This window comes from Bidens hawaiensis, unplaced genomic scaffold (assembly GCF_021521415.1).
Source record: "Bidens hawaiensis isolate Kalapana, Puna unplaced genomic scaffold, B.hawaiensis_p1.1 tig00001016_1, whole genome shotgun sequence".
In the NCBI taxonomy this organism is placed as follows: domain Eukaryota; kingdom Viridiplantae; phylum Streptophyta; class Magnoliopsida; order Asterales; family Asteraceae; genus Bidens; species Bidens hawaiensis.
Window position 1 is genome coordinate 3,600,436 of NW_027491059.1, and position 18,152 is coordinate 3,618,587.

An 18,152-nucleotide genomic window follows, 5' to 3' on the forward strand; every position below is an offset into this window, starting at 1 on the left:
GGCCCAGCGAGTGCATTCATGTCGATGTTGATCTGACTAGATCGTGAACACGCCGACTAGATCACGTTGTTAAAAGCACTGGCCGACTAGTAACTTATGTTGGACGATTAGATCATATCAAATGAAGATTTTAAAAAAGCGTTATCAAAATTAGGGACGACTAGATCGTGAACATGGCGACAAGATCATGATAACGCCTAATAGATCGCAAATACCGACTAGATCATGAAAACGCCGACTAGATCATGAAGTTTTAAAAAATGTATATTAAAATGTCTACAAATATACCAATGTATATTAAAGTCATAAAAATTAATAAACAAAGATATATGATTAACATCATCATTACAAAAATTATTTCAAAAGTAGAAGTTGTAATCTGACTAGGACGGGAAAGATAAGCCATGTAAACCACAAAACGCTAACAGCAACGTCATCACACACATCACCTAAACACACACTAGTTTGTATCCTATATATTCGATCCAATGGATGCCATTTCTTCACCACTATTCTATTGACCCTTTCTTTCACTCAATCGATCGTATTAAATTATTGACATTATTCCATTCATTTGTAGTCTCATTATTATTATTATTCAAATCAAATATCTACAACCCTTTGATCACTATTACACCTTTATATAATATTATAATCCATCAACAACCTTCACGTATATAAATAAACCAATCCACAAAGGCTGATTTCCATAATAATATCTCAATTTGTGAAACACTCAAGGAAGAACAAACAATTGAATTATGGCGAGTGCGGCTGGAATGATCAACGGGTACGTTTCCTTAAAGAATTCTAACAGGAAAAAGGCGGTGAATCATACGTTTAAGACCGGCGTTACATGTGTTTCGTCTAGTTTGGTAACATCTGATCCTTATAAAACGTTAAGTATACGTCCTGATGCTTCTGAATCCGAGGTTAAAAAAGCCTTTAGACAACTTGCTTTAAAGGTAATCATGAGTTTGATAATTATATCCTTTTATTGTTATAAACAGTTTGATTCAATTGGTCACTTGGTCACACTTTTTTTTTGGGATCAAATTTCAGTATCATCCGGATGTATGTAGAGGAAGCAATTGCGTAGTACAGTTTCACGAAATCAACGAAGCTTATGATGTATGTTCACTCTCACTCTATGTAGAATTGATTTGCTTGTATGACTTTTTTGTACCTGACACCTTACATAAGTGTTTGAATTGTCATTGACTATGCTTTTATACGAGGCGTATGACTATGTATGATCGTACGGGTGGTATAAAAGCAACATAATTTCCGGCCGTATAAGATTTGTCTTCGGTTTATGCGATGAAAATTATTTGACACGATACGAGATTTCGTTATTTATTTGACTTCTTGACACAAGATTTCACTGCAAATTATTCAACATGACAAATACTATAGGGCATGGATCAAATACAAATGACTTTTATTGTGAGAAGTGTACAAATAACTAGAGTAATTATGCTAACATTAGAGTAATTAATTATTATTACACTATAGTTTATGGATATATAGATGAAGCCTATTAATAATCCAGAATTCAATTTTAAAAGTGATTAGTTAAAACTTGTAACTTATAAAGCATGAATGATTTGCAGGTTGTGATGAGTAATTTGAGAGAGGAAACAAGTGTGAGTGAGGTGGACATGTATGGACCGTCGGATGCAGGGATAGACGATCCGATGAGAGGAATGGACGATCCGGATTGGGACATGTGGGAAGAGTGGATGGGTTGGGAAGGTGCAGGAATCCGAGATTACACTTCACACATTAATCCGTACATATGAAAGGTTTATAACCGTTTGAGATCGAAACATGTTAATTCAAGTGTTCGCTCTGTTTGTAAAGTAAGTCTCTGGAGATGATGTTCGTCCCTAAGAGTAATTGTATATAAGTCTACTAATTTTGTGATCATTGTGTAACTATCAAGTAATGGAAGTAAAAGATGGATTCAGTGAATTATGATTCTTTTTGTTGTATTTGTAGTTTCATTTTGCTTATAAAATTGTAGCTAGCACGCTCTTGCAATTGCAAAACTAATAAGACTTGCACTAATTTATTTGGCCATCAAGCCGTAAAAGTGATAAAAACAATATCTTCTCCACCTCAACTTCCCAAAAATGGATGCTGGAAATGGTGTGAGTCAACTTGTTCAATTTAGGTTACTTCAAATACCCTTATATTAGAGCAAACAGACTGGAGTCCGGGAGAAGCCAGGGGTATTTCCATGTAGTCTGGGATGCGCAATCAGGTTTCTCCTGGTTTCGTTTTTGAGTGGTTTTGGGCTTTAGAAAAATATAAAAAATGGGAAAAAGTGGGATGAATGTGTGATGCTTCGAGAAAAATTAAAAAAACCGTAAAAATCAAGAAAAAAACTAATGTACCATGCGGGATAGAATAAGGAAAACAGGACGACTCCCCATTCTCTTAACGCTAGTGGGCTTGTATGAAAACCGTATCACCGCCCAAGATGATAAGGTGGCTTCCGCAATGGAGTTTTGAGGAGAGGGTGCAACGATTATGGGTGGATATTCAATGTTACGATAAAGGCGACAAGAAGACAAGGGATCGTGATGACAAGGGTTCTGTGTGGAGATCTTATGGTATGCTGGAGACATGGACGTGCATACTGTTGAAGAATTCTGAATCTGGTTCAGGCGAGTTAGGCCCAACCAGTTCAGTATTTAGAGAGTTTGAAGTAATAATAAGATAATAGTTTAAACGAGTTTGGTTTATCTACTAATGTTTATTAGATAAAGATAGTGTATTTGAAGTCGAGTAAAACTAGGAGTTAGTTAGTTATTATAAATACTCGATTATGTAATCAGTTTTTTGAGACATATTTTCTTATTAATAAAAATATCTGCAAGTTTGGCAATTCTGTTTTTTTGTTTTACTTCTGATTACCGATTCACCATTTGAATTGGTATCAGAGCTTATGTTCTGATCAAGTCCAGCAGTCCTGAAGAATCGATTAGGAGACGTCCGAAGTCGAGGAGAAGGAACCAGTAGCGTGACAAAGTCGACGGTCACGGTCTGGATCGAGAACCATCAAAACCAAAGTCGTTTAATCAGAAGTACAGTCGAAGAGGCAAGTCCAATATGGTTGAAACAAGCTCATCATCAGGTGGTTTGAAGGAAGGTGCGACTCCAACCCTTCAGAATCCGACGTTGAACTCGTATAATTATACCGTGTGATCCATGAAGATGAAGGCGATCTTCAGCGTACACGGGGTCTGGAATGTGATCGATCCCGGAGCAGCAAATGATAGAAAGAATAGTCTGGCTATAGCCCTTTTATATCAAGCCATTCCTTAAGATCAAGTTATGCAAGTCGGAAATATGGCTACCGCTAAGGAGATGTGGGCGGCACTTAAAACTTGTCACATGGGTGCTGATCGAGTAAGGGAGACTAGGCTGCAAACCCTAACTCAAAAGTTTGAAAACATGAGAATGAAGGACACATAAAACATAGATGAATACTCAAACAAATTGTCGGGTATTGCATCTTGTAAGGCCCCGTTACCGGTAGCCCTACTTTCGTGTTGGATTTACTCATAAACACAGTTCTAAATATCATAGTTAATTAAAACGTTTACGCGGAATATAAAACTTTCATAAAACATTACATAATTCATAACTTGTCTCAAAACATCCTTTGTCTTTCAACATTAAAGCATTAAAATTAAAACATCATAAGTCTTCAGATGCCAGACTCTTGTTCAATGCCACGGGTCTCCTCAAGCAAGCCGCCTCATCCTACTCACCTGCGTGCATACTAAAAGTCAGCTACGCTGAGTGAGTTCTAGTTAATCATACACTATACAATACACATAAACTTATATTCTTTCATTCATGCTTTCATACTTTCATACTTTCATTCTTTCATACTTTCATTCTTTCTTTTGTATTAACTTACCTTCATATCTTACGTTATAAAGAGCATTACGCCCTACATTCCTCGAGTATTATTAGGGCTCGGTACCCTCCTTCCTCGAGTATTATTAGGGCTCGGTACCCTCCTTCCTCGAGTATTATTAGGGCTCGGTACCCTCCTTCCTCGAGTATTATTAGGGCTCGGTACCCTCTTTCCACGAGTATTATTAGGGCTCGGTTTCCCTCTTTCCACGAGTATTATTAGGGCTCGGTTTCCCTCTTTCCTCGAATATTAGTAGGGTTCGGTTCCCTAGTTCTCGAATATTAGTAGGGTTCGATTCCCTCTTCGTTACCATACAACCATACATCATACCTCGAGTATTATTAGGGCTCGGTACCCTTTTCGTAACCATACAACCATGCAACCGTCATTTCCTTCTTTTATTAACTTTATCACGTTCATACACATAAGCATACATATCATACTTACCTTACACATAGCGTTACAACCTGACAGTACGTGCAATATCCGAAGATCGTTCACGTACCGTCAAGCCATCATTCATACATATCACATTATTCACATAAGGCATACACTTATCTCTTAGGATAAGCGTATTAACAAACATATTGAGTATGCACACAGCCCCGAAAACATAACACATAAATGGGGCTAGAAACTCACCTGAACACGGTTACGTTCACCGTTAATCGTAATCCCTTTCTTCAGTTGTGCACGGCTGACTGTATAACAAATACACGTATCAAATAACTATCACTACTCATATCATCTTTCCAGTCTTAACTACTACCCACAACGAACGGGGGTCCGGGGGCAGCGCCCCTGGCAGCGGGGTCTAGGGGCGGCAGCCCCTAGCAGGGTCCAAGGGGCAGAGCCCCTGGCTGGGGTCGAGCTGCCAGGTCAGCTTGGAAAAATTTTATTTCCATTAACTGTCTTAACACATTTTTCATTAGATTTTTAATTTATTTTCCAATCGAACTTGACTTTAAGCGAAGTTAAACCTTAGGCGAACTTAGCTTTAGGCGAAGTTGTCATCAGACGAACTTAGCTTTAGGCGAAGTTGTCATCAGGCGAACTTAGCTTTAGGCGAAGTTGTCATCAGGCGAACTTAGCTTTAGGCGAAGTTGTCATCAGGCGAACTTAGCTTTAGGCGAAGTTGTCATCAGGCGAACTTGGCTTTAGGCGAAGTTACCAGTTAGGCGAACTTGGCCTCAGGCGAAGTTATCGCTTTGAAGGCGAAGTTATCGCTTTGAAGGCGAAGTTGCCCAGTTGCAGGCGAAGTTGCCCAGATCAGCCACGGCTTTGATTTCTGTCCAGCATTTTGGGCGATTTTAACACCCTTGTTCTGGCTCGACATCACCCACTACGTTTCCCAACCATTTTCGGTCGTATCTACACTATAAAACTTGGATCTTTAAACTTCAAAGATCAAGAATCATACCTTTTTGAGCTTGTTTGGATCTTGTTTACTTGTTTAATCACAACCAATGCTCTCTCTCTCTCTCTCCCGGATCTGTCCGTTCCTCTCCTCGGCCGGCCAGCGGTGTTTGGTGTGTGGTGTGTGTCTTGGAGTGTTAGAAAATAGATGGAATGAATGATGGTTTGGGGTTTTAGGGGATATTTATATCCCTTAAATCCCATGGACCTAAGGCCCATTCTCATTTAACCCATCTCAATTAATCCAAGTCCATGACCCGCTCCTTACTCGATATCCAATAATTAACGCGAAATCACTAAACATAACTTTCTTTATTCAATATTAAAATTTTAGGATGTTACACATCTAAGTTTGCATCACTTGGAGAAGTTGTGGACGATACAAAGCTGGTCAATTCCTCGAAGGTTCATCCACATCGTTACCTCAATTGAACAAATTGTTAATTTAAAGAAAGTCGGCTATTTGCTTCGATGTGCCCGGAGCGAAAACCGCCAAAACAGCAAGAATAAAATATGGCTGAAACCGAAAAGGCAGACAGGGTCGTTTACATGCACGAGACGATGTATCTTAATGAAGAAAATCTAAGACCAAATCGTTTTGAAGCCGATAGTGTGACAGAAGATTTGGTACTTAGATAACGAAGCAAGTAATCATATGACGGGAAATCGTGATTACTTCTCGGAGTTGAATGAAATGGTAGATGGCAAGGTAAGGTTTGGATACGGTTTGTGTGTGGAGATTAAAGGAAATGGCTCGATACTCTTTCAAGGGAGGAAAGATTAACAACGTTTATTGACTGAAACATATTACATTCCAGATCTAAAGAGTAATATAATTAGTTTAGGACAAGCCACTGAGTCGGGATGTGATGTCCGAATGAAAAACGAGATACTAACCATGCATGACGGTGAGGGAAATTTGTTGATGTCAGTGACCCGGTTGAGAAAGCGACTTTATAAAGTGAAGTTAAAAAGTGGCAGTCTAGTTTGACTAAAGACTGTGATTGAGAAGGATACATGGAAGTGGCATGCCAGACTTGGCCACATAGGGTTTGAGAAAATGAAGCTTATAGGAAAGAAGGAGATGGTTCATGGTTTGCCGATTATCGAGTATGAAGAACATTATGTGAGGCATGTTTGGTGGGAAAGCAAACGAAACATGCCTTCCCTGGTGAATCAAGGTATAGAGCTACTCGAGTTCTTGAGCTTCTGCACGGTGATTTTTGTGGACCAATAACACCGCAAACCCTTGGAGGAGACAGGTATGTTTTTGTCCTAATTGATGATTTCTCACGTTACAAGTGGATTGTTTTGCTAAAGGAAAAGAGTGACGCGTTTAAGAAATTTAAGAGTTTCAAGGCTCTCATAGAGAAGGAAACTGATAACTTTATTAAAACTCTCCGAACCGATAGAGGTGGTGGTGAGTTTACGTCAAATGAATTTTGAAAGTTTTGTGAAGAAGGTGGTGTGAATCGACATTTCACTGCACCATATACGCCACAACAAAATGGTGTAGTGGAACGTCGGAATCGAACGCTAACGGAAATGAACCGAAGTATTATGAAGGCGTTACAAGTTCCAAACTATTTAAGGGGGGAAGCATTCCTCCATATGACATACTTAATCAATCGGGTTTCGACCCAAGAAGTCCTAAATCAAACACCTCATGAAAGGTTCAAATGCCGGAAACCAAGTGTGAGACACATAAGGGTATTCAGGTGCATGGCCTATGTTAAAGTCGAAGGGCCGAATGTGAAAAGGCTAGATGGCAGATCACTCTCGTTTGTTCACCTCGAAACAGAACCGGGTTCAAAAGCCTACCGGTTGTATAATCGGAGGACGCGGAAAATTCACGTGAGTCAAGACGTGGTATTTAACGAAAGTGTCGGGTGGAATTGGAAAAGGCCGTGTGAAAGAAAGGAAGGGCAACGGGGTATGTTCACGATGATATGGGGAAATATGGTTTATACCGGTTTTGGAGCAATTAACATTGATGGGGATGCGCTCAACAAGAATAATGGGTCTGGCGATTTTGACAGCCCACTCCAAACCGAAAACAATCCGACATCAGTAAATAGTTCTGGTTCAAATGAGTTCACTGGCCCACAATCTCTCGTTGTAGTTGAACCGGCCAACAGACTGAACCCGCGGCCCAAAATGATATGAGGCGTTCAAACCGAGCCCATGTTTTACCAAGAAGGTTAGATGATTATGTTCTGCATGTTGACTTTGACTATGATGAGTTATGGCTCACGACTGATGAAGAGCCTAACTGTTACGAAGACGCAAGGTCGAAAGGTGAATGGTTAAAAGCAATGAAAGATGAAATTGACTCGAGAACAAAGAATGATACTTGGAGGCTAGTTGAGCCACCGAGAGGCGTAAAGCTTATTGGTGGTAAAATGGGTATTTAAGGTAACGAGAAACGCAGACGGTACGATAAACAAACATACGACGCAATTGGTGGCCAAAGGGTATGTTCAATAACCGGGGATCAATTTTGATGAAGTATTTCCCCCGGTCGCTCGAATCGAGACCATTCGTTTGCTAATTGCCTTAGCCACGGCAAACGAATGGGAAATACACCACTTGGATGTGAAAATTGCCTTCTTGCACGGTGTTCTAAAGGAAGATGTTTATGTTAGTTAAACAGAAGGGTTTGAAAAATGAGGCGAAGAGCATAAGATTTATGAATTGTCTAAGGCACTGTACGGCCTTAGACATGCGCCAAGAGCATGGAATACCAAGCTAGATCAGATCTTAAAAGAGATGAAGTTCATTCGGTGCACGAAAGAACAATCAGTGTATCGAAAGACGAGTGGTAAGAATTTATTGATTGTTTTCGTTTACGTTGATGATTTGTTCGTTACAGGAACAAGTTTGAATTTCATTTCTAAGTTCAAGAAAGGAATGGCGTCTAAGTTCGAGATGTCAAATCTCAGAAAGTTATCGTATTATCTTGGGATTGAGGTAATACAAGGAAATGGTGGTATTAAAATAAAACAATAATTGTATGCGAAAAAAGTGTTGTTTCAAACGGGAATGGAACCAAGTAATCCGACTTATGTTCCTATGGAGTCTGGTCTGGAGTTTTTAAAGGCTGAAGAAGAGACTGAAATTGGTCCAACTGAGTATAGAAAAGTGATGGGCTGTTTGAGATATCTGCTACACACCCGACCTGATTTAGCTTATTCAGTCGGGGTGGTGAGCCGGTATGTGCAAAGTCCTCGTGAGTCACATGGGGTGGCTATTAAACAGATTCTTCGGTATGTGAAAGGTACTACGGGATTCGGAATTGAATATGAACGAGGAGGTACAAGGAGATTAATTGGGTTTTGTGACAGTAGTCACAATATTAATCCTGATGATGGTCAGTGTACCAATGGTCATGTTTTCTATTATGGAACCAATCCGGTTTCTTGGTGCTCTCAAAAACAAGGAACAGTGACACTCTCATCTTGCGAGGCTGAGTATATGGCTGCTACTGATGCTGCATGTCAAGCGATCTGGCTACGAGATTTATTAGGTGAGTTGTTGGGTGAACCGCCTCAGAAGGTCAGTCTGAAGATCAATAATACCTCAACCATTGCATTGGTAAAAAATCCAGTATTCCATAAGAGAACCAAACACATAAAGTCAAGATATCACTTTATTCGTGAATGTTATGAGGCGGTAGAAGTTGATGTTGTTCATGTAAGTGGAACCGAACAGCGAGCTGACATCTTAACGAAAGCCTTAGCAAAGGAAAAGTTTAAGGAGATGAGAGACCTTCTTGGAATCAAAGAGCTCCCGAATACGACTCAGAAATTCAGGGGGTGAATGTTGGAGAATTCTGAATCTGGTTCAGGCAAGTCTGGCCCAACCAGCTCAGTATTTGGAGAGTTTGAAGTCAATTACACTTGGTCTAATAATAAGATAATAGTTTAAATGAGTTTGGTTTATCTATCTAATGGGTATTTGAAGTCGAGTAAAACTAGGAGTTAGCTAGTTATTATAAATACTCGATTATGTAATCAGTTTTTTGAGACAGATTTTCTTATTAATAAAAGTATCTGCGAGTTTGGCAATTCTGTTTTTTTGTTTTACTTCTGATTACCGATTCACCACTTGACATACTCTTGCTGCGATGAGCATGAATGAATTGTGAGCGGTAAGGGGTCGTATCCATTCCCTCTTGTCTAACATATCAAACCATTTAGTTTAAAATAAGAAAAAAAAGCACTCAAAACATCTTAATATGTTCAAAGCCTGCAGATGGTCTTCTGGTCCAATGACATGGGAATGATGGTTAAGGTTTGGGATCTTACAATCTCAGGTTTGAAACCTGACTCAATGTGGTTTTCCGACAGATGGGTTTCCCCCTTAATAACGTTTCTGAGTGAGTCATGCCTAAAACGTTAAAATTAATTTAGAAGCCTAACGCGATAAAAAAAATATGCTCAAAGATTTATAAAATCAATATTCTCTTACCTTTAAAAGACCCTCTTTGCCAAATAATTTATAAAATTTTATTGGTCCTTTAAAACCTCTTTTTATCCATCACTAACTGTAAAAAAACAACACAATACAAGTGTTAATGGATAAGTTACAATAGAAGCTAAAAAGACGTCACCCTCACTCACTCTGATCCAAAGAGACTTGTACTCCAAATTTGGTATCTGTATCTCCATCTTCAATCATTATATTGAATGAATTCTGATCTATGTGCAGATTGTGTGAATTATAATCAATTAATCATCCTGTTATTATTAAGTAATTGACGTTTTTCCTTTTGTCCGGAGTGTTAATTCATCATTAAGGCGACGGCATGAGGTAACTAACTCTATTTTCCCTCCAATTATGTTCTTTAGATTATTATTATTATTATTATTTGTTGGATCCTTTAATTTGTGTCCGTTTTCATCCACTTTGATTAGTGATAGTTGAACACCTCATCTTCTTCGTCCCCTCGCAAAACCATAAAACACTGGGTGGTCCCAGAGACTCCGGTTGAAGTGGAACAGAGCAAAACCACAGGGCAGAGACCGGAGCCTCTGCAAAACCATAAAACCATACTTGAGCGTATGAGGGTGGTCCCGGTTTTGTGGTTTTGCAGGTGAACAGAGCAAAACCACAAGGTCAGACAGTAGGAAAATTTTCCTATGGGTTCGAGATTTTTCGGTGCTCGGTTTTTTCTGGTGTCAAAAGTTTTGGGCCTAAACAGGTTCGCTCATTCAGTTAAATAAATAAAATGCAACTATCATAAAAAACTACATTGTTAACATTCAATAAAATATAAAGTTATGTTAAATAAAAAAAAAAAAAAAGAGTCAAGCGGTCGTTGTTGTTGTCTGGTTAAAATCCGACAGGTGAGGGCTAAGGCCATGAGGCGTTCGTTGAAGCCTTGAGGTGAACTGGCAAAGGCGATTAGATGAGGCAAGAGTCATACTCATCTGGTCGATGGAAACATAAATTGATCGGAGCGTTTTTTTTTTGTTTAACTTTTAGTTAGGTATCTTAATGGGTTGGGCTTAATGACCAAATATATGAATAATTTTGTTTTTTTTATAATATATATATGTGCTGTTATTGACACATTTGTAATGTTTGTTAGGAATTTTTATTGTTTTTTGAGTAAATTGCCATTTTCGTCCTTATGGTTTGACAAATAATGCGAATTTAGTCCAAAAAGTTTATTTTTTGCATATGGACCCTCCACGTTTCTCAATTCTTGCCAATTACATCCAAATCATTAACTCCGTTAAATTGAATCGTTAACTCGGGGGTAGACATGTCTTTTCACTCTTTCTTTATTATATGAGTACAATGCCAAAATCGTCCCTGAAGTTTGGTCACATTTTCTAATTTTGTCCAAAAATATTTTTTTTTTCGCAATTAGACCCTCGATGTTTCCCAATTGTTGCCAATTTCGTCCAATTTGTTAACTCGGTCTAAATTTAACGTTAACTCAGGGGTGTTACTGTCATTTTACATATTTGTTTACATTGTCATTATTATTACGCTGAGCTAAATCCCTTATATGACTAAAAATAAAGAAGAATAAACAAACGAATAAAATATTGGATTCAAACATAGGAATCGTGAAATGTTATATATGTCATCAAACAAACACATAATAACAATAATGTAAACAAACATGTAAAAGGACAGTAGCACCCATAAGTTAACGTTAAATTTAGACCGAGTTAACAATTTGGACGAAATTGGCAACGGTTGGGAAAAATCGAGGGTCTACTTGCGAAAAAAAATATTTTTGGACGAAATTCGCAAATATGACCAAACCTCAGGGACGATTTTGGCACTTTACTCATATAATAAAGAAATAGTGAAAAGACATGTCTACCCCTGACTTAACGATTAAATTTAACGAGGTTAGTGATTTGGATGTAATTGGCAAGAATTGAGAAACGTGGAGGGTCCATAAATTCACATTATTTGCCAAACCACAAGGACGAAAATGGCATTTTACTCTTGTTTTTTTAAAAACTTTTTATATTTATAAAAGAAATATTCATTATTAATTTTTTTTAACTAAATTTATAACAATTAATCGGTTCGAATATATATTTTTTTAAATGATACTGGGTTCGATCGTCGCAAAAGAATGGGTTCGCTCGTTAATTCGATGCTATAGGTTATATATAAAACCGAAAAAAGACCGGGTTCGGCCGAACCCGGCGGAGTATATGTGGCTCCGCCACTGAGGTCAAAGACCGGAGCCTCTGCAAAACGATACATGAGCATATGAGGATGGTCTAGAGGCTCTGCTTTAATGGATTTGTAGGTCTGAAGCGGAACAAAGCAAAACCACAAGGAGTCATAGACTGGAGTCTCTGCAAAGCCATAATACAATATTTGAGTGTATGAGGGTGGTCTAGAGACTCCAGTTTTGTGGTTTTGCTGGCGTGAGGCGCGACGAAGAAGGCAATGTGTGGTCGCTCTCTCTTTCATAGGAACATATACACTGATATTGGGATTTGTTTATTTAGAATCTGTTTAATTGATGACTTGTTCTAGCAATTTGATTAAACCAGATGAAATTTATGTATTCTAACCGTAAATCTCTGTGTTGTTAGACAAATCTAATGGAAGACCTAAAAGATCGTCTTCTGCCAAAACCAGCATCAGCGATAAACCTTGGAGATGCATCTTCCAGGCCATTTGCATCATTCCGGCAACCTTTTCAAGGCGTAGATGTTTCAGGCCTGAAAAAACGAGGCCAGGGTCTTCGATCATGGATCCGTGTAGATGCTTTAACCGGTGAATCGCAAATTATTGAGGTTGATAAGTTCACTGTGATGAGACGGTGTGATCTTCCTGCTCGTGATCTTCGTTTACTGGATCCTTTATTCGTTTATCCGTCAACGATTTTGGGTAGAGAGAAGGCTATAGTTGTGAATTTGGAGCAGATTCGGTGCATTATAACAGCCGATGAAGTGTTGCTTTTGAATTCTCTTGATAGTTATGTGTTGCAGTATGTTGTCGAACTGCAGAGGCGGTTGAAATCTGCTGGTGCGGGTGATGTGTCTAGGAACACGTCATCTGATTACTTGCCTTTTGAGTTCAAAGCTTTGGAGATTGCTCTTGAAGCTGCTTGTTCGTTTCTTGACACACAGGTTGAACTCTTGTTAGATCATGTTGTTAATTTTGTTTACTGATAATATATTAATAATCTTGTAATATGTTTATTAGGCAGCAGAATTAGAAATTGAAGCGTATCCATTGCTAGATGAACTTACATCAACAATTAGTACTCTAAATTTGGAGCGTGTTCGTAGACTGAAAAGCCGACTTGTGGGGTTGACCCGCAGGGTCCAAAAGGTACTTTAGCTTTGACTTTCATTGACTTTGGACTTTTAACAAAAAGTCAATAATCGTCATACAGGTAAGAGATGAAATAGAGCAGCTTATGGATGATGATGGAGATATGGCTGAAATGTACTTAACCGACAAGAAAATGAGGATGGATTCTTCATCCTACTGTGGAGATCAATCTACAATGGGATACAAGTCAATCGACGGTCCACAATCAGTTTCAGCTCCCGTATCTCCAGTTTCATCACCGCCAGATCATCGAAAGCTTGAAAAATCTATTAGCTTTGCAAGAAGTAGGCACGAAAGCATGAGGAGTTCAGAAAGTAGCAAGCAGAATATTGAAGAAATGGAGATGCTTTTGGAAGCTTATTTTGTTGTTATCGACAGCACTCTTAATAAGCTAACCTCGGTATTAAATCCTTAAACTTTTTTATTCGGTTTCTCTACATCACTCTTTGATCATTTTGTTTTGTGTTACAACAGCTGAAGGAATACATTGATGACACAGAAGACTTCATTAACATTCAACTGGTATGTGTAATATGTCCCTTCTTTAGATTGCAATAAAATAAGTAGGGGTGTAAACAAGCTGAGTTGAGCCCGAGCTCAACTAGGCTCGAGCTCGACTCATTTTGACTTACGAGAGCTCCAATTCGGCTCGTTTGGAGCTCTTTTTATAAAGCTTGAGTTCACTCATGAGTCGGTTTTTCAAGCTCGGATAGCTTATTATTTATTAGTTAATTTATATATGTTTTTAATTGTTTTTATATATTTTGAAAAAGTGTTAAGCAAGCCTCGACTTGAGCTCGTGTAGTACCTTAATCAAGCCAAAGTTCGGCTCGAGCTCGACAACGCAGTGTAAAATTAATGCATAGAAGTCTAATATAGGTAAAATTTAAAAATACACAAGGGCTTGTTAAGGCTCGATAAGCCTAAATGAGCTTCCCATACAAGGCTCGAGCTCCGGCTTGATAACTAAATGAGCTTTGTCTGAGGTTCGGTCTCGGATAGAGCTCGAAAAAAGCTTGGCTTGTTTGAGCTTTATATCGATCCGATCTCGGGTAACTCATGAGCAGCTCACATCGTTTGCACCCTTAAAACTAAGCGTAGCTAATAATTATTTATGTTATATTTACTACATTGAGTTGCAGGATAATGTGAGGAACCAGCTTATACAGTTTGAATTATTACTAACAACCGCTACATTTGTGGTCGCCATATGTGGAGTCGTAGCGGGGATATTTGGCATGAATTTCCCTATAACATTGTTTGATAACCCCACGGCTTTCGATTGGGTATTGTTCATTACAGGAGTCGCGGGACTCATTGTATTCTTTTCATTTTTGTGGTTTTATAAGTCTAGAAGAGTGATGCCATTTTAGAATAAAAATGCTCAAACTGTGTTACCGTTGTCTGATTTGAGACAGTTAAAACAATTTCACCTGAAATGTACATTTTTACACAAAAGTCGAAGTTATGGAAGTCAAAAGTCACGAGGGTCAACGAAGATAACAGGAGACGATGCTGATTTAATCCAGTCGCGCGGTTCAGAATTCTTGTTGATTTCAAGCTTCTTGATACACCAAATGTCTTCAGCCCAAGAAAATTTTCTCCAATGTGGCATCACGTCTCTTACCGGATCGGTCTGGCCCACTTCTGCCACCACGGCCCGACACAAGACGTCATTCTTAGCCATATTGTGTGCGTGTGCACACAACGACTTCATGAGCTGCGAAGCACCGTAGCCTCTCATGTGAAGTCCGTACAAAAAATAAACCCCAAACTGCTTAAAAAAATTCGGCACAGAGGTAATCTTAAACAGGGCATCAAAGCGTCCAAAACCCGACTTCCTGCGCACTCTGCGTATGTTAGTGGCGACACCCCCTTCACTTGAAACCAGAACACATCCTTAGTGTTCCATATGCTTAATATAGCGAAACTAGAGGGTAAAATGGTCATTTTAGGATCCCAGTGCTCAACATAACTCTTGGGTATGGCCATAAAAGTACCTAAATTAAGCTTGTTATGTAAAATTACATCTATATCCTCAGGAAAAAACTCGGAATCTCCCAACGTCTTGTAATAGACCAAGCCTGCAAGTTGTGGGTCTAGTTGTTTGATGACAACACCTGAGATCAACGGCTTGTTGTGGGCATGAGCAGGTTGGACCAATATTGTAAGGCTACGGAACCTGATGTAATCGCATTTTAGTGTAAACAGGTTTAGTGACGCTTCGTTGCAGGAATCTGTCGCCATGTAAGCGTAATCGGCTCCGTTCTTCTTGCACCATTCTTCTAAACGTTGGACTAGTTTTGTACCGATGCCTAGTTTTCTATATGTGACAGTCAAATATAAAATGTCAAATTGCTGGTTAAGTTAGTTAAAACACTTGTAAAGAATAATGATGAGAACAATTATTAAATCTCATAAAATATTCGCTCTTGTTTACTAAAGAAACTTTGACATTCTATTAAATGTAACCCATTAAAAACATTTTCATTTTGATGCTTTATATTAATTTAAGTTTACCTTGGTTAATAAATAACCAGTTGAGACACCGAAGGATAACGAACTGAGCTAGGTGACACAACGAGACCAACGACCAGCGATGGCGGTGCACGGAGGCAACGGCAGTAGCGGTAGTGTGCGGACAGCAGCTGGAGGCGCCGGTTGGCTGTAACTGCCGGCGGCTAGAGGCAGCGGTGGCACCGGCAGGTGGCGGTGGACAGGCGACGGTGGTTGGATAGGTGCCGGCGGTTGCGCAGCGGCGGTGGTGCAGGTGGCCGGCGGCTGGGATGGAGTAAGGAAGAGTTTATGGACTTGTGTTAAGATTAGGTTCAGGTTATAAAAATATCATATATTTATATAACCTTTAATTAGGTTTAACTAATCTTATTAGTAGTTATAAATTTATATTAAAGTTGTTATTAATCCACCAATATAACTACTAGTTGATCTTAAAAGTATATAAAGTTTCATTACAATATTTGTTACAACATTCAATACACAAGTAGTTTCGTATATATATAGAACATTGAGATACACATAATCACTTAAATTATTTTATCCAGTATTCTTTTGACGTCTTACGAAACTCTTCTTTTCCTCTTTCATAAAATCAGTAAAGGAATTCGTCACAATCTTATACTTAAAATTGACCGTGCGTATCGTAAGTAGCAATCTTTCATGTTGGAGAATCATTTTTTGTCAAACTGTTTATAGTTAAATTATAATGTTTTATTCGTGATGCGGTATTAACGAAACCAAATTCAAAAGAAGCCACTAACAAGAAAAGAAAAGAAGAATAACATGAAAAGGATCCATCCTCCACCAACTAATGACAATTATGTATCACTGTCACTAACAAAACTATAAAAATGTCAAAAGAATCTGAACAACCAACCCCTCTTCAAAACTATAAAAATGTCAAAAGAATCTGAACAACCAACCCCTCTTCACAAATATATCGTAACTAATAAGCGGTGACTCGAAACGCTAAGCTTTTGATGATTTAAGAAAATCACATTGATTAACAATCCAGTAATTACTTGCATAGTTGCATGAACCATGTTAAACTCACATATGTGACATGTTATATATACCTGTGGGCTGGAGAAACTCTGAGTCCAAGTACATAAGCTAGCTTTATGTAAACTCTATGTTCATGGTTTCCTCTGCTTACTGTCTTGATGCAACCCCTTATTCCTCCCACTATTTCGCTCTTTTCCACATGCTCAACAACCTGCATGGTGATCGGTGGAAAGCACCGTCAGACAGTGGCAGACCCAAGATTTCTTTTCATTATGAGTGATCGGGAGGATTTTATAGGGAAGATCAAGATTTTTGAGTATAAATAACACTAATCCTTTGTTTCTTTTGTTGCTTTTTTTTTCTCCTTGAATGGCAGTTGTCTCCCATTCTTTGTATGTACGAGGAAATTAATTAAGGTTTGTGTGTACCAGCATGACATGAAGAGGGAAATGACGGACACGACATAGAGGGTCGCCTAAGAGATCGGTGACTAATGAAGGCTTTCTGGTCTGTCGGAAATCACAACGGCTCTCAAACGCCTCCACGGCCGCCTTGTCTCTCTCTTCGTCGTACTCTCTAATGACCAGGGGCGGAGGAGTTTGAGGAAATCTAGTCGACATTATATATGAGTGAAGGAGGGAATAATGTGGTACGAATTGTTTCTATATTTGAAAGCTTGTAACGTACCCTATGACCTACAACGTATATATGCAAGCATAGTAGCTACCTAGGGTCTAGTGATGCCAACTTGGCAGGATATATGAATATTTTTATTATTGATTTTGTTATGCTCTTTTAAATTAAAATGCCTTCTAACTGCTATTATTGGTGACCTCTTATGAGGTCATGATACTATTTAAAAAATAAATAAAAAAATTAAATCCTTTTCACACTATAACTCGGGTTGCAACCCAAACCTAGGTCACAACCCACTTTTTAATTAAATATTCTTTCAAACAATTTGTTGTTTATATAATTTGAGTTTTATTTAATAATTTATATTATTTGACTTATTTCAAAAATCTAAAAGCATAGTCGTGTTTAGTTTAATTTTATAAATATTTGGATATCAATTTTATTAGAAACGGATGACTTTTAAAAATATGTATTTTTTAATATTATTATATATAAAATTTTGTTTTTTCAATAGTTGTAAAAATTCAAGGTTTTTTTAATAGAATTACGATATTATCTTTTCTAAAGATTTTTATACTTCAAATAATATTGTTTAAAAAATAAATATTTTTATTAATTTTACTAAATTTTATAGAATAAATTAAAAGCTAATAAGATATATGTATTAAACTAATTGGTTTGGGTTAAGTTGGGTTGTGAATAAAAATGAAAAGTTGGGTTGGGTTGTGTAGGTTGAAGAGAGAGAAATTAATTTTTTATTAAAAAGTTGAGTTGGGTTGGATTGGATTGTGAATAAAAGTAGTCTAAGACTACACGGTAT

General features: G+C 38.1%; 2 protein-coding genes and 1 pseudogene across 3 annotated transcripts; 2 read left to right on the forward strand and 1 right to left on the reverse strand.

Moving 5' to 3' along the window:
- The first annotated feature begins 761 nt into the window (after positions 1-761).
- LOC143551830 (chaperone protein dnaJ 8, chloroplastic-like) lies at positions 762-1,845 on the forward strand. Its single transcript, XM_077042177.1, has 3 exons — positions 762-965; positions 1,063-1,131; positions 1,614-1,845. The coding sequence occupies exons 1-3, from the start codon at positions 762-764 to the stop codon at positions 1,800-1,802; spliced, it is 462 nt and encodes a 153-aa protein (XP_076898292.1). The 3' UTR covers positions 1,803-1,845.
- A 10,546-nt stretch (positions 1,846-12,391) lies between these two features.
- Positions 12,392-14,548, forward strand: LOC143551840 (magnesium transporter MRS2-1-like). Its single transcript, XM_077042186.1, has 5 exons — positions 12,392-12,966; positions 13,043-13,171; positions 13,236-13,574; positions 13,649-13,696; positions 14,317-14,548. The coding sequence occupies exons 1-5, from the start codon at positions 12,436-12,438 to the stop codon at positions 14,545-14,547; spliced, it is 1,278 nt and encodes a 425-aa protein (XP_076898301.1). The 5' UTR covers positions 12,392-12,435; the 3' UTR covers position 14,548.
- A 100-nt stretch (positions 14,549-14,648) lies between these two features.
- LOC143551851 (putative N-acetyltransferase HLS1) lies at positions 14,649-17,347 on the reverse strand (annotated as a pseudogene). The gene is made up of 3 exons (XR_013138562.1): positions 17,125-17,347; positions 16,768-16,907; positions 14,649-15,497 (listed from the first exon to the last, which is right to left on the reverse strand). The product of XR_013138562.1 is annotated as a putative N-acetyltransferase HLS1 (transcript).
- Positions 17,348-18,152: the final 805 nt, after the last annotated feature.